This window comes from Stegostoma tigrinum, chromosome 17 (genome assembly GCF_030684315.1).
Source record: "Stegostoma tigrinum isolate sSteTig4 chromosome 17, sSteTig4.hap1, whole genome shotgun sequence".
Classification (NCBI taxonomy): Eukaryota; Metazoa; Chordata; class Chondrichthyes; order Orectolobiformes; family Stegostomatidae; genus Stegostoma; species Stegostoma tigrinum.
In genome coordinates this window covers 25,528,378-25,542,283 of record NC_081370.1, presented here as the reverse complement: position 1 = coordinate 25,542,283, position 13,906 = coordinate 25,528,378, and the positions used below count along the sequence as shown (strand labels likewise).

At 38.3% G+C, this 13,906-nt stretch overlaps 1 protein-coding gene across 8 annotated transcripts in view; it reads left to right on the top strand.

The window, feature by feature from the left end:
• The window catches only part of kmt5b (lysine methyltransferase 5B), a 41,865-nt gene extending 31,714 nt beyond the window's left edge, over nucleotides 1–10,151 (top strand). For all 8 annotated transcript variants that reach the window (XM_048545471.2, XM_048545472.2, XM_048545470.1 and 5 more), the window contains one exon: nucleotides 8,421–10,151. In XM_048545471.2, the coding sequence (XP_048401428.1) occupies nucleotides 8,421–10,027 (1,607 nt within the window). In that variant the 3' untranslated portion in view covers nucleotides 10,028–10,151. The remainder of the gene's footprint in view (nucleotides 1–8,420) is intronic.
• The last annotated feature ends 3,755 nt before the right edge of the window (nucleotides 10,152–13,906 follow it).

Sequence of the window (13,906 nt, the reverse complement as noted above, 5' to 3'; positions counted from 1 at the left end):
ATTACCCCATCTAACTCAGCAAGAGAGAATTTATTTCCCATTAATTTTATTTATTCTTGACAACTAGACAATATTGATAAAATATGGTATAATTTAGAATCTTGCAGTGCCCATTCAGCTCCCATTTCTCATGCTTCTAACCACTTCATCCTTTCATTGTCAGAATTATAGACTTCCAGACAGTCACTGTCTATTTGCCAACTTTTATCATCTGTAGTAACTATTGCTCGTTCATGTTTAGTTTAAGGGCCTCATTATTGGACTAAATATAGTAGCTTATGTAGTTATTTCTTAGTGCCAATGTAGAAATTGCTGATTTTTAATTTAACATTGTAGTGAGATTTAAACACACACAGCTGGCTTTTGACTTTTCTGTTCTGGAATAAAATTCTCCCACTATCTTAAATTCTCACTCTCTTGAACAGTAGTTTCTAGTTCCAGATGAATACTGACCAAATACGCTGAAAGAAGTATTCCCTTTTTTCACCATGTACTTTATCCAGTCTACTATTTCATAGCAGAATTCATTCAGAATTACAGTTGTGTTGTTCTTGCAAATCCTTCCTAATTTCTCTAGCCCTTTAGTAATGACCATTATCCATGACCTACAAACTAGGAACCCACTCCCAAATGTAATGTAGCATCGTTAACTGCCCTCAAATTTAGAAACCTTAGGCTCAACTACAAACAGAGAGGCTCTTTTGTGATCATCCAGGAACTTACACATTGCATAATTCCAACGCTTTTCATGTGTTTCAGCTATTCACTGTAAATTGTCAAAATTTTAACACAAAACAAATGCTATTTGATATAAGTGAAATACTGCAAATACTGGAGATATGAAATAAAAACAAATTGCTGCAGCAGTTCAGGTTTGGCGGCATCTTTGGAGACAGACAGGATTAATGAATTGTGCCAGTGACGTGAAGAGTTTCTATCTATCCGTGAAGTGCTCTGACCTGTTGAATGAATTTCTCGAGCACATTCAAGTTGTAGTTGATAATTTAAACCTTCAACTAAACTTTTCTCAGGTCAACTGTATTTCAAGAATGAAATCTTTTTGAGGCCAGCCCCTACATGTTCCTAGATGTTTGTACTCCACTGGTCTGCTCTACTAATCATCTTTTACTCCACTGTCTATCACTTTGACTACCTTTTGGTATTAGGAATGGTCACAGCACAGATGGAGGCAGTTCATCCACCACGTTCATTCTAGCTCTCTGCATGCAACTCACCTGGACCCCCTTAGCTGCCTTTCCCCAAAGACCACGAATTTCTTTTAATTAGTTGCTCATTTCTCTCTCAAAGGCTTGAGTCCTAGTTATTCTGCACAGAAACAGACCCATTGGTCCAATGTATGGACTGACCAGATATCCTAAAGCTGAATCTGGCTTTGCTACACTGTTATGTGCTCACTGCAGAAAAGATTTTCCTCTTAGTCCTGTTACTGTTTTTCCCTGTAAATGTCCTCTGGCACTCGGTGCTCCTGACAATGGAAACAGTTTGTCTCTGTCAGTCCTGTCCAGAATCTTAATGATTTTGAACAATTCTTATCAAGTCTGCTTTAAGTCTTTTCTCTAAAGGCAAACAGCTCAACTTTTCCAAGCTATCCAAGTAACTAACAGAAAACCCTGGAACCTTGTGAATCTATTCTGCACTCTTTTTAATACTTCATACTTTCCTTCGATTGCGGTGCCCAGAACTGCTGTTCCAGAGGCCAAACCACTGTTTAATACAGGTTGATCAAAACCTCAAGTTTTTTCGTTTGTTTTTTTAATACATCTGTATAGCTTGCCATACTACTTTGTCACTTCTGTGTTTTGATTCTGGAAAATTATCAAGCCTAATTTGACTACACTAACCATCAAGGCAGGAATGAATGCATTCACATGAGGTCTGGTTTCCTGGGCTATTAGGTAAATAAGATAAAGTTGAACTCAGATATACCTAATAGTAATACATTTTTTAATTAGGTTAGAAGTCTTTACAACATTCTGGACTCAAGTTCAATAATGTTCAATCATTACCGCCGTTCCAATTTTCTCAGACAGTGCATGCTCATAATTTTTGGTTGCCATTTACAGCTCCTTTTTAGATCCATCTTTTATTCTTGGCCTATTACTATGGTTTTTGTCTTGCACCAAAAAGCCCTTTTGTTATTTTCAGCTGCAGCCTTCTGTCTTGTTTTTGTTCATTTATCCATTCACTGATTTTGGCATTGGTGGCAAATTCCATATTTATTGCCCTTTGGATTGTGGTGACTACAGCCAATTTTGTTATGATCCTCTTTGAAAATTTTCTTTAGTGTTCACAAAGAACCAAGGGTAAGATTTCACATTTAAACAAAATTTGTTTTTGTTTACATTTCTCTCTTTTTATATATTGTACAACAAAGTATACACCACTAACTTCACATGGGTAATGAACACCTATGCTATTCACACTGTTTTACTTGTTACTTGCGCTTCATTACAAAATCTTGAAGGCTTATTGGGACCAAATCAAATGTATGCCAAGCTCCTGTGGACTTTACTTTATTCTCTTTAGTACTCCCATTCTTCCTCAAGGTACATATTTCATGGGACTCCTTCCATTTTGGCTAAGCAATCCACCAGTTTTCTTTACAGACCTCTTGGCTATGGGGTGTTCAAGTACGAGTTTCAGTGCCTTCTTTCTTAAGGATTTAAACATCAGGAACTTCTCCAGTTCCTGATGTTCCAATTTATTCCCACAGTTTCTGTGCAACTGCTGACACTCGTTATGGACCAGACCGAACCCCCTGAAATATAATAGGAAGACAAACTCGACCCTAACTTTTTGTTCTTTTTAGAGCTAAGTGTAAGGCATTGTGTTCCAGATGTAACTTGATTAGTCAAGTTACTTGATTAAGCAAAACTCAAATTATTTGTATATTACAGTTAAAACACAGACAAAGATAAGAGAATTGGCTTAACTGTAGCTCTATTGAAATGCATCAAATAATATAGAACTAGTAATTAACTGTTCCAATGTAGTAATATTCCATTTAAAAACACCTTTGGCAGGGGCAAATTCAATATAATAGGTTGCCTCACGTGCAATTCTAGCAGCAGGAAAAGAACCCCAGCTTTTTAGTTGGAACAGAAGAATAAGACCCCAGCAACTGCAGAAAGCTAAAACTAAAAATCTTGGGAGCTTGTCCCCACCCATTCAACTTGCTTTTATTTTTCCTGCTTTTTTTTTTTTAGAGGCCCAAGGCCTCAAGCTGTTCCCTGTATTGGCTTTGAACAGGCCACTTGGCTCATCTCTTTCATCCTTACTTCATGGAGGGGGGGGGGGGAGCGGTGAAAGAGGCCAAAATATACCTCCGTAAAATCATGATATCATCACGCTCTACAGCTTATAAACCAGCTCCTGATGAGTGAGGGCCACAGTAGATTTTGTCTCTTAGCTCCAAACTAGGCACATCTTTCAGTTACATTTTCTCACGAGACTATACTTTGAACCCAGTTCTGCTCTGTATGATAAACAATAAAAGTTAGTAGAATTAGAATTAGCCTTTATTGCCGCATATACTCAATGAGTACAGTGAAAAGTTTATATGTCATCGCTTACAGCGCCGACTTAGGTACAAGGTACCTAAGTACAGCTTTAGTTACAAGATTCTCGACGATAGAGAAGTAAAATGTCTGGCATTGCAGAAATAAAAGTTCACAACAACAGATCACTGGTACCTCGCTTCCAGTTTACCCTGGGCCCTGGATCCACACCACGCCAGCCTTCACTTTGATCGTGAAGCTATGAGATTACTTCAGACTGTCAGGACAGTAGGTCACCATGAGAGGAGGCCGCTGCACCAGACCGGGAAGCAGCTCCAGGAGGTTACCACACCATGCCAGAAGCTGCTGTGCCAGGTTGGGAGTTTTTGCTGTGGAAGCCAGGGGTTGTCACTTAGTGGAGTCTGAGGGAAAATAAAGCACTGAGGAGGAGAAACCGGCAGAGGATGAGCTCTGGCTGGTGCAACCTACTTCACTGCCATATTTTCTGTATTTGAAGTACAGGCCTAAATAATTCATTTTCGTTTGGCTGTCCCCACTTGGTTAGTTGAACCCTATGCAAGACATAAATTGCAGCTGTCAGTTAGTTCCCAAACTGAATATGTCAATTCTGTCAGCAGACACACAAGGATAAATTTAAAGAGCCATCTAACCCCACATCCCATCTCTGTGGTGGACTTAACTTGCCTTGCTCTCAAATGCAAATTTAAATAAATTATTTTGCCCCCTGTGCTACTCGTCTGTAATCCATGTAAATAACATATACCTGGTAAAAGACTTTTACAACCTTTCCAAAATTGCCAGCTTTTGTCTCCACAAACTAAGCTAACAAATAAGCATATTGACTCTACCTAGGTCTTTAAAAATGTCTAAGTTTTTGTTCCACTATCACTTTTTTGGCCTTCAGAATAAATAAAGGTTACCTTTTAAGAAATCGAGGCTTGTTTGAATTGTAATTACACCAGAATTAACATCAGTTTCTCAATTTTGTATCCTCATTTTGCACATGAACTGGTAACTCCTAAAACTAAATGTATATTTGAAAACACAATGATTATGAACATGATATTTCAACATTAGGGTGAAGTTACTCCCACAGTGCTGTCATGGTGCTACAAATAGTGTTCTGGAATTTTAACCCAGTCCCACTGAAGGAATGAAGCTATATTTCCAAGTTAGGTTGGTGCACCACTTGGTGGTATTCCCATGCTTCTGTTGAGCTTGTCCAAGGTGGTAGTGCTCAGCCTTGAGAAGTGCCGTTGAAAAAATCTTGGCAAATAACAGATGTACATATTGTGGATGGCAGAGGCATACAATATAGACATGGTACACCAGTGGGGGTGCAGGTATTGGATGGGTTGATCCAGCACTGTTTCATTTTTCCGGCATCCACAGATCTTTATTTCTCTCTAAAATTGTTCCCAGCTCCGGAGCTATTCAGTTACCTGAGAACAGATCTCTCTGCTATTAGCAGGCAAAAAGGTCTCTGTCATTGGTTAATGGACTGATGGCAGTTATCAATTAACCTCTGTTAACCCAAAAGCTGCATCAGTAAACCTTACTTGGCTCCAAACTGTCTGTTTGCTCTACTTTCAATTACTGTCTATTCAAACAATTGTTTACATGCTCCCTGGCATTGGTGTCAGGGTGTTTGTTTTTCAAAACAGCAGCACCCTGGTCAAAATTCTTCTTTTAAAATGGATCTCTCTTGTGATAGATAGCTAGCAAATGGAAATGGCTTCTGATCGGACTGGAAATGAACACAGTACAATCTTTACAGGGTAGAATATCCTTGATTGTCATGTGTACTACAATACAGGAGTACAGTGAAAACATTTTTATAATGGCTGCCTGTTAAATTTGTCATCTTCGGTACAGGTACTTAGGTACCGATCTTGGAGTTTAAAAGAGAGGCTCTTGAACAAAAGAGGATTAAAATGTAAGGATTAACATTTACAGTTTGGAAAGAGTACCAAAGCGCAGCAGCTCCGCATGTGGCGCCAGGCCCAAAGAAGAAATATTATTGCAGCAGCTGAAGACATTTGATCATAGAGCATTGCCTGGAGGAACTGAAATTGTTTGGCTGCAAACAATTTTGCTTATCTTCTTACTTTGGGTACAAGTTTCAGCCGAGAAGAGTTACCCCCTAATTCTTATTGACTTCAGTTTTGAAAATTCCACCCTAGGTGAAATGCTGTGTTGATGTCAAGGACAATCACCCCTGCTGTCCCTGTTAGTTCAGGTTTAGTTTTATCTTGAGTTTAGGTCAACGTAATACTGAGCTTCTGATAAGATTACTGCTGAGTAAGTATCTTTGGTTTTGCTAACATCACCTTCCACAAAAGTCAAAGCAGTTGATATTTCCTCACTCTTGCACTGCATTGAGATCTAGGCTGTGTAACAACTACACATCATGAAGAGAAGTTCAATCAACTATGCCTCTGCGGTGTTGGACAACTGTCAAACACTAATGTCCTTGAAGCCAGTTCCACAATCATTTGGGAAAATCCCCACAATCCATTTTGATGAACTGGAGATGATTTGCAACGGATGAAAAGCTATCTCCTGGGCCGTGTCCTTTTTTTTCCCTCAATCGAGATAGTCAGAGTTCAGGGGGAACAAAAAAAATGGTCTGCGGACACTTGGGCTCTCTTGATGTATTAATTTGTTACTGATAAGGTAGCTGCCAGCCGTTCAAAATAGCAGAAACGTATTCATCAAGCTGTCATGTTGATGAATAGTAATGTCTTAGTGACACACAGTGTCAACGGAGAAGGAGAAAAGAAGCATATTCTGCACGCTGCAACCCACTACCTTGTTCAGTGTTCTGTCTTATTTAAAGTTATGCAGGTGGCAAATCAGCGTGTTCAATTACCTTAAAACCTGTGGCAAAAACTTTGAGACCATGAGCTGCATCATTATCTGAATTGAGGTAGTGCCAATGATAACATTTCCGTCACTTTCCCTTACAAGTAAACTGATCAAAGGGCAATTAATCTAATTTGATTTCTGTAGCATTTCAAGTACAGAACATGACCAGGCAATTTTCCACATTTTTTGGATAGATGTTAGTATCGTGGAGGAAAAGAGGCGTGGATTTTAATACTTCTACCAGTATTTTATCAGCCCTTTTTGTAGCCTTTGCCATATCAAATACCTTCTGATTTTGCTATTGTGGATTGAATTGAATCAAATTGAGTGAAGACTTGTCTGCAAAGGTTGAGACCTCTCCATTGGGTTAAGGTGGATCATTTCACTTGGCTCTTAGAACCAAAGATCATTCCAGATCCTCCAGTCTTGACTTTGTACGAATGTTTCATCTTTTGAAGATTGAAATATTTGAGCTGTTTCCATTTTCTTAATTGTTCACCATTTCATTGGATGTAGCGGGTGATTAAACTTCGATCCTGTCTGTTCGTTGTGGTGTCACTTAGCTCTGACTACAGCATGCAGATTTCACTATCTTAAAAAGCACGCAATCCTCCATTATAGCTTTGCCCGATTATCATATCATTTTCTGTAATGCCTGATACCACTGCGATGATGGTCATCTGCACACTTCATTGTTTCCTTAGCTCAACTGTAATGATAGTGAGGAAAGTACTGGATTGTGAGGTTCCGTATTGTGATGAATACACTCTTGCTACTGGTTCTTAATGCAATCTGGATGCTGAGTTTCGAGCTACTATGTTTTATATCTGATATAAAAGTGATGGTGCCAAATAACGCTGTGGAGAGTGAAAATGAGACACAGTCTCTGCAAGTGGCCATTCTGGTCATGTCACAGATCACAATGAGGTCAGGTAGATTTGTTTTCTCTAGATCTGTTAATTTGTTTGATGTAATTGATTTTGGGATGTCTAACTTGTACTTGAGAGATTTGTGGTTGTTCAATGAAACAAAACAAATTTTGGTAGACAGCACCTCAATATGTAAATCAGTAAATACGATCATTTTGTAAATTGTTTGTAGGGAGATTTATATTAATACATACCATTTGATGCCTGTAGGTGGTGCAGTAGTGAAAATTTCCTATTTGAAGCATTCTCCATTTGCCACGTTTTTCAATTTTAACAGATTATCATTTAACAATTCACTATTTAAAAAGCTTGACTTGAGTCTGTGGTTTCATAATTCAATCATCAGCGACTGCTGTGAAACAAATCAGTTCTCTATCCATCTCTGCCGTAGTAGTGTTTTTGTTTTCTTGCATTGTTCCAAAAATTACGTCCAACTTAATTAAATGTTAATGTTTTGGAAGGGTTGCATCTTCACTCCACATATTTTTGAAGACTACCCAAGTTCTACTCGAGGCATTGTTCTACTTCTCCCATTTTCTTACTGAACTCTATTCCTGATTTCCTCTTGACCAGTTTTCCACTTATACTTTTGCCTTAATTTTTTCCTTTCTGCTCTTCCTTCTAATAAGTGGTGATTGATTCTTGGATGTCCCAAGAAGTGGTATGTATGCTTAGCGCTGGGTTTGTATCCATGTTTATCCATTATGTATACATCCTCTTTTATTTTAATCAGCTAAACAAATAATTTCTGGTAAGTTATCAAGCAAAGCTGTGACTGGGAAAGCTACATGTTACTCAACAATGGTTAAACAACTTCTACATTAGAAATTACACATTGAAAACTTAAACTAAAACAATTTTAGACAGAGTTCAGTTGCATACATCCCCTGCAACTATATCCTGCAGAGTATTTGAGAGCTGAAATAAGATTGGTGAAGAAATAGTGGGAAATGCTTCTTGGATCCCTGTTGTTAGTGGGCTCAAATATATTTGTGGTAATCTCGGGTGAACTTTTTTGCTTGTATTTTTATGTAGAAAATATACATTGCAAATTAACTGCAATTTACTAATCAATATGTTTCAGCTGCAACTAGAAAATCAATGAATTTGAAAAAGGATAGCAAAAGCAGGACAAGACAAAATTTACCCAGAACATCAGCTGCCTCTGGCTCTACCTCATCCTCTTCAAAAATATGTTCTGTGGGTAATTCCAAGGTACCAAAGAAACTGAAAACCTCAAGGCCTGTTAGGTCTTTGCCCTCAAAATCGAGGTTAAGAAGTGAATCTAGAAGGTCAGAACAAAAGACCACTTTTAGAAATCTTGAAATGGACAATTTTGTTCTCAAAGAACCTAAAGTAGTTCTTTATAAGAATTTGCCACTTGAAAAGGACAAAGATTTAGAGGGGCCAGCAAAAGTTGCAAGTTCGGGTAAGTGTCTGACTAGGCATTCTGTTCGAGAAAATAAAATGAATTCTGTAAAAGAATTGCATAAACTTTCCCGCATCCGAAATGGAACAGTACCTTGTACTTACATGACCCGGCGGGCAAAAAGAACGAAACTTGCCCTTAAAGAGTCCTTTGTTGCTTCTTCAGTGGAGCTTGAACCAAATACTACAGACAGTGCAAATCTTTGCAGAGAAGAAAGTGAACATATGGACTGCATTCAACGTGTCTGTGATGGCACTCATGTAAATACATTGATCCAAGAATCTTTATCTGATAAAGGGACAAATTGTCAAAATAATGGCATATGTTTGAGCAGAAGGAGGTTACAACAAGGAAAACGAGAAAAAATTGCTACACAATTAGATGAATGTGAGCACATGCTATCCTGTTCTGTAAGACAGAATATAAAGGAGGAGCCTGTACCAGAATTGATAAGTCCTCCTCCAATTCACAATCTTAATGGGAATGATAATGTTAATTTGGTGAATATGACTGGTGTATACCGAGAATATGTTGGTTCATCAAATGGTGGCACTTCGGACTCCTTTATGGTTTCTCACAAATCAAAAAGTTCAGAATCTCATAAAATGAAAGATTCCAGGACAACAAGTGAAAGAAACAGAAAAAAACGACAAATCACAAGGTATGATGCACAATTGATACTTGAAAACAGTACTGGGATTCCCAAATTGACTTTGCGCAGAAGGCGTGACAGCAGCAGTAGTAAAACTAATGACCAAGAAATGGATGGAAAGAAATCTAAGATTAGTATCAAACTGAGCAAAGACCATGACAATGAGAAAAGTAACAATTATGTAGCAAAGCTCAGTAATGGGTTTACCACAGGCTCAGGAAATAATTCTACAAAACTCAAAATACAGCTGAAACGGGAGGAACAGATTAAAGGAATTAAGCGATCACACTCCCTCATGGAAGATCTCTGTGACAGTGGTGTGTGTTGTGATGATTCTGTTTTTGTGAGGGCTAACGGAGAAGTGGATGAACGCAGACAACACAGGTATGAGGACGATGATGAGGAAGATGATTCTTCATCCTCGTCGTCGTCCTCCTCATCGTCCTCATCGTCCTCGTCATCTGAGGAGGATTATGATGATGAATTTGAAGATGACTTTATTCCACTTCCTCAGGCAAAAAGACTAAGACTGATAGTTGGTAAAGACTCCATAGATATAGATATCTCTTCAAGGAGAAGAGAAGATCAGTCTTTAAGGCTTAATGCGTAAATTTGTTGGTTCTATACTAACCACGATGTACAGTACTTTCCAATCAATTCCACATTTGAATGAATTACTGTAAATTTTGGCACTTCTGTATTCATTATCAACATAAATATTGTAGAATATTGTATATTATATTGACTCTTGATTTTTTTTTTTGCAGATTTTTATTGTACTATTAATAGCCTTACCATGTGCAATTCTGAGTTTTGGAGGGTGTTAACTCTCTGTGGTAGAATTAAGGTATAAAACAGAATTGTTGTACATAAAGACCAGGTTTTCTCTTTTTTTTTCTCCTCTTGAGCCTCAATATTTTGAAACACAATTATGGTGGATATTCTCTAATTTTTTTAAACAGAGCGTTAATTTGCTCTCCTGTATGAATGAAGGTTAAAGAATACAAGAATCGATAGTGGCAGCAAGTACAAACAATAGATTTATACTAGCTGTTCTTATCACCAGCAAGGAATTGCAGCTTTTAGGCTCGTTTGCTAGGTGTTTTCCCCAGGTTATGTCAGTTTTACACTGTATGCTGTCCCAGATGTACTGTTTGTGGCCTTTGTCAGTAGCCAGCTATTGTTTTGGAAGTTTAAATAAATGGAGTTGTTTAAATAAAATAAGTGTGAGCCATTTGCTGACCATGTAAAACAGAATAATGTGTGCAAAGTATAATACTTATACTTTACCGCATAAAAGCGTGAATATAGTTTAATGGCATCTGTACATGTAATATACTCTGGCTGAATGTACTCACCTTTTGACTGTTAATGATACAGAATGATATTTGTAGGTATCCTGGAAAAAAAACTGGTCATGTGTTTATTTTTTAAAAAAGAGAAGCAGCATCTTTTTTGTAATGAATTGGTATTAAAGTCATAAAATCTGAATTTAAATTTGAATTTAAACAAGAATTGTACATGTATTTTGAGACAGTAATTTGTTCATCTAGCATTCCACTTTTCCTCCCCTCTCCCCCAATATACTTTATAAATCTGTGACTCTGACAAGTTTCAATTCATGTTGTGTCTGAAAACAGTGTTCGATCTGAAGTAAGTTTTGGAATCACTTCAATTCATTTCAGTTCATTGCCCGCTATATGTGTTATCCTAAGTGCTTTGAAACCTGTGTGGAATCGATTGAAAGTTAATCAGAAGAATGTAACTGAAGTTGTTTAAAGCCTTTTTAATATTATAACAAGAAATAAGTAGCAGAGACTGGTTACATTACATTAACAAAAATGTGTGCCAAGCTGTTAACCACCTAAGCCTCATGATGCTTAAGCATTGTACAATGGTTAGTCCTTATTCTTGCACGTATTATGCATAAATAATATAGATGTGTATTTTAATAATCCCATTTTTATCATGTGAGATAGATGGTGTGGTCAGAAAATAGTTAACCTTCACTGTTACCACCTCAAAGAATTCTAACAAGCTAACGGGCAAGTTAGTGGAGAGCTAGTGAAAGTCATCTGTTTGGATTTACAGAAGGCCTTGGACAATGTGCCACACAGGAGGCTCTTAAGATGATAACCCATGGTATTAGGGGTAAGGTACGAGCATGGATAGATGATTTGCTAACTGGCAGAAAGCAAGCATAGGGATAAAGGAGTCTTTTTCAGGATCATAGCCAGTCATTAGTGGAGTTCTGTAGACATCTGTATTTGGCCCACAACTACTCAAGTTATATATTAATGATCCAGACGAAGGAACTGAATTGACAGCATTGGTAAATTTGCAGATGACACAGATAGATGGAGGACCACGTAATATCAGGGAAGCAGGTAGGCTGTGGAAGGAATTAGACAAGCTTGAAGAGTGGGCACAGAAGTGGCACATGGAATATAATGTGGGAAAGCATGAGGTTATATATTTTTGGTCGGAAGAATAGAGGTGTAGGCTGTTTTCTAAATGAAGCTAGTCTTTGGCAGTCTGAATCACAAAGCGACTTGGAAGCCCTTTTTCAGATTTCCCCTAAGGATGACATTTGGCAGTTAGGAAAAGTAATGTTAGCATTTGTTTCAAGATGGCTCAAAACAAGAGCAGAGATATATCGTTGAGTCTGTATAAGCCTCTAGTTGGACTGTATTTGGAATATTGAGAGTAGTTTTGGGCACCATATCTGAGGAATGATGTGCTGACGCTGAGGAGGTTAACAAGAATGATCCTAGGGATGAATGGCATATGGGGAGAGGTTGAGTATTCTAGGTCTGTACGTGGAGTTGAGCAGAATGAAGGGAGATTGTACGGAAATTTACAATGTTGAGAGGCCTGGATAGCGAACATGTGGAGTATATCTTCCCACTAGTATGAGTGTATAGACGTGGGGGCAGAGCCTCTGACTTGAGGGATAATTCCTCAAGATGAGGAATTTTTTCCAGCCAGAAGGTGGTGACTGTCTGGAACTCGTGGCCTGAGAGGGCTGTGAAGGCCAAAGCATTGAAAGTGTTTAAGACAGCTGGATAGGTTCTTGATCAGTAAAGGGGATAAGGGTTACGGGGAGAAGGCAGGAAAACAGGTTTGAGAAACATATCAGCCACGCACTGGAGTGTAGGAGGTTGAGAAGAGACTTGATAGAAGATTATAAAATAATGAGAGGCATAAATAGAGTTAATGGTAGTGGCCTTTTCCCAAGGATGAGAGATTTCAAGACGAGGGGGCACATTTTTAAGGAGAGAGGAGACATTTTAACAAAGACCATGGGGCAAATATTTTTCAGAGGGTAGTTCAGGTGGAATCCAGAGGAAGTGGTGGATGTGGGTACACTTGTAACATTTTAAAAGACATTTGGCTCAGAACATGAATAGGAAAGGTTTGGAGAAATATGGGTCAAGAGAAGCAGGTGGTACTGGTTTTGTTTGGCATTGTTCAGCATGGATTGATTGGAACGCAGAGTGTTTCTGTGCTGTTTCACAACAGCTTTTCCAGTCTTCCTACTATAAAATGCAGTGCAGTATTCCAAAAGTAGCCTAACCAATGTCCTGTAAGGTTTCTGTAGCAGTGATGAAGCGACTGAATATCTAAAGGAATGAATGATGTGCCAGCAAGTCGGGCTGCAGTGTCCTTGATGGTGTTGAGCCTCAAGTGTTGTTGCAACCATACTTGTCCAGCCAATTGGAGAATATTTCATCACATAACTGCCTCATTTTGGAAACAAGAGAGAAAATGTTGTTGCAAAATTCTGAATCTGTGCTATTCTTGCATCCGTGATATATGATTAATCCCATTTAAGTTTCTGATCAGTGATGATCTCCAGGAGATGCTGAGGAGTATATTTCTTCTCACAGGCAATCTAGAATGAAGGAACAGTTTCAAAATAAAGGATCTCCAAGTTAAGGCTGAAGTAAGGAGGACTTTTGAGGGTTGTTGATGTTTGGAATTCTCTACCCCAGAGAACACTGAAGAATTGGGTTATTGACAGAGTTGGAGTGGGACGGATTTCTGATTGACAGAGGTCTCCAGGGTTAAGGCCACGATCCAGTCAACCGTAATCATTTGGAGCAGGGTTGAGAGACTGAATTAACTATTCCTATTTATTGTGTTCTCTAAACTAATATATAATCAATGGAAATTCCCCCATCTCTGGAGTTCTGCACCATCATCTCTTGCTTACTGTGATGACTCCAGTTCTAGCCTAACATTCCTTTTTTATTTCATATTCAATCTGTCTAGTTATGAGCCTCAAAATCCCTCTGTCTTGTCACTTTCAAAGATCTGTGCATGTAAACCCACAGGTTCTTCTATTTCTGCACACTCTTTAGAACTGGTCTATGAAGTCTCTACTGCTTCTCCGTATCTCACATGCTAAAATGCATCATTTCACATTTTATGCATAATGAAGTCCATCTGCTTCTACTAACATATTAGTGTCCTGTTATTAGTATTA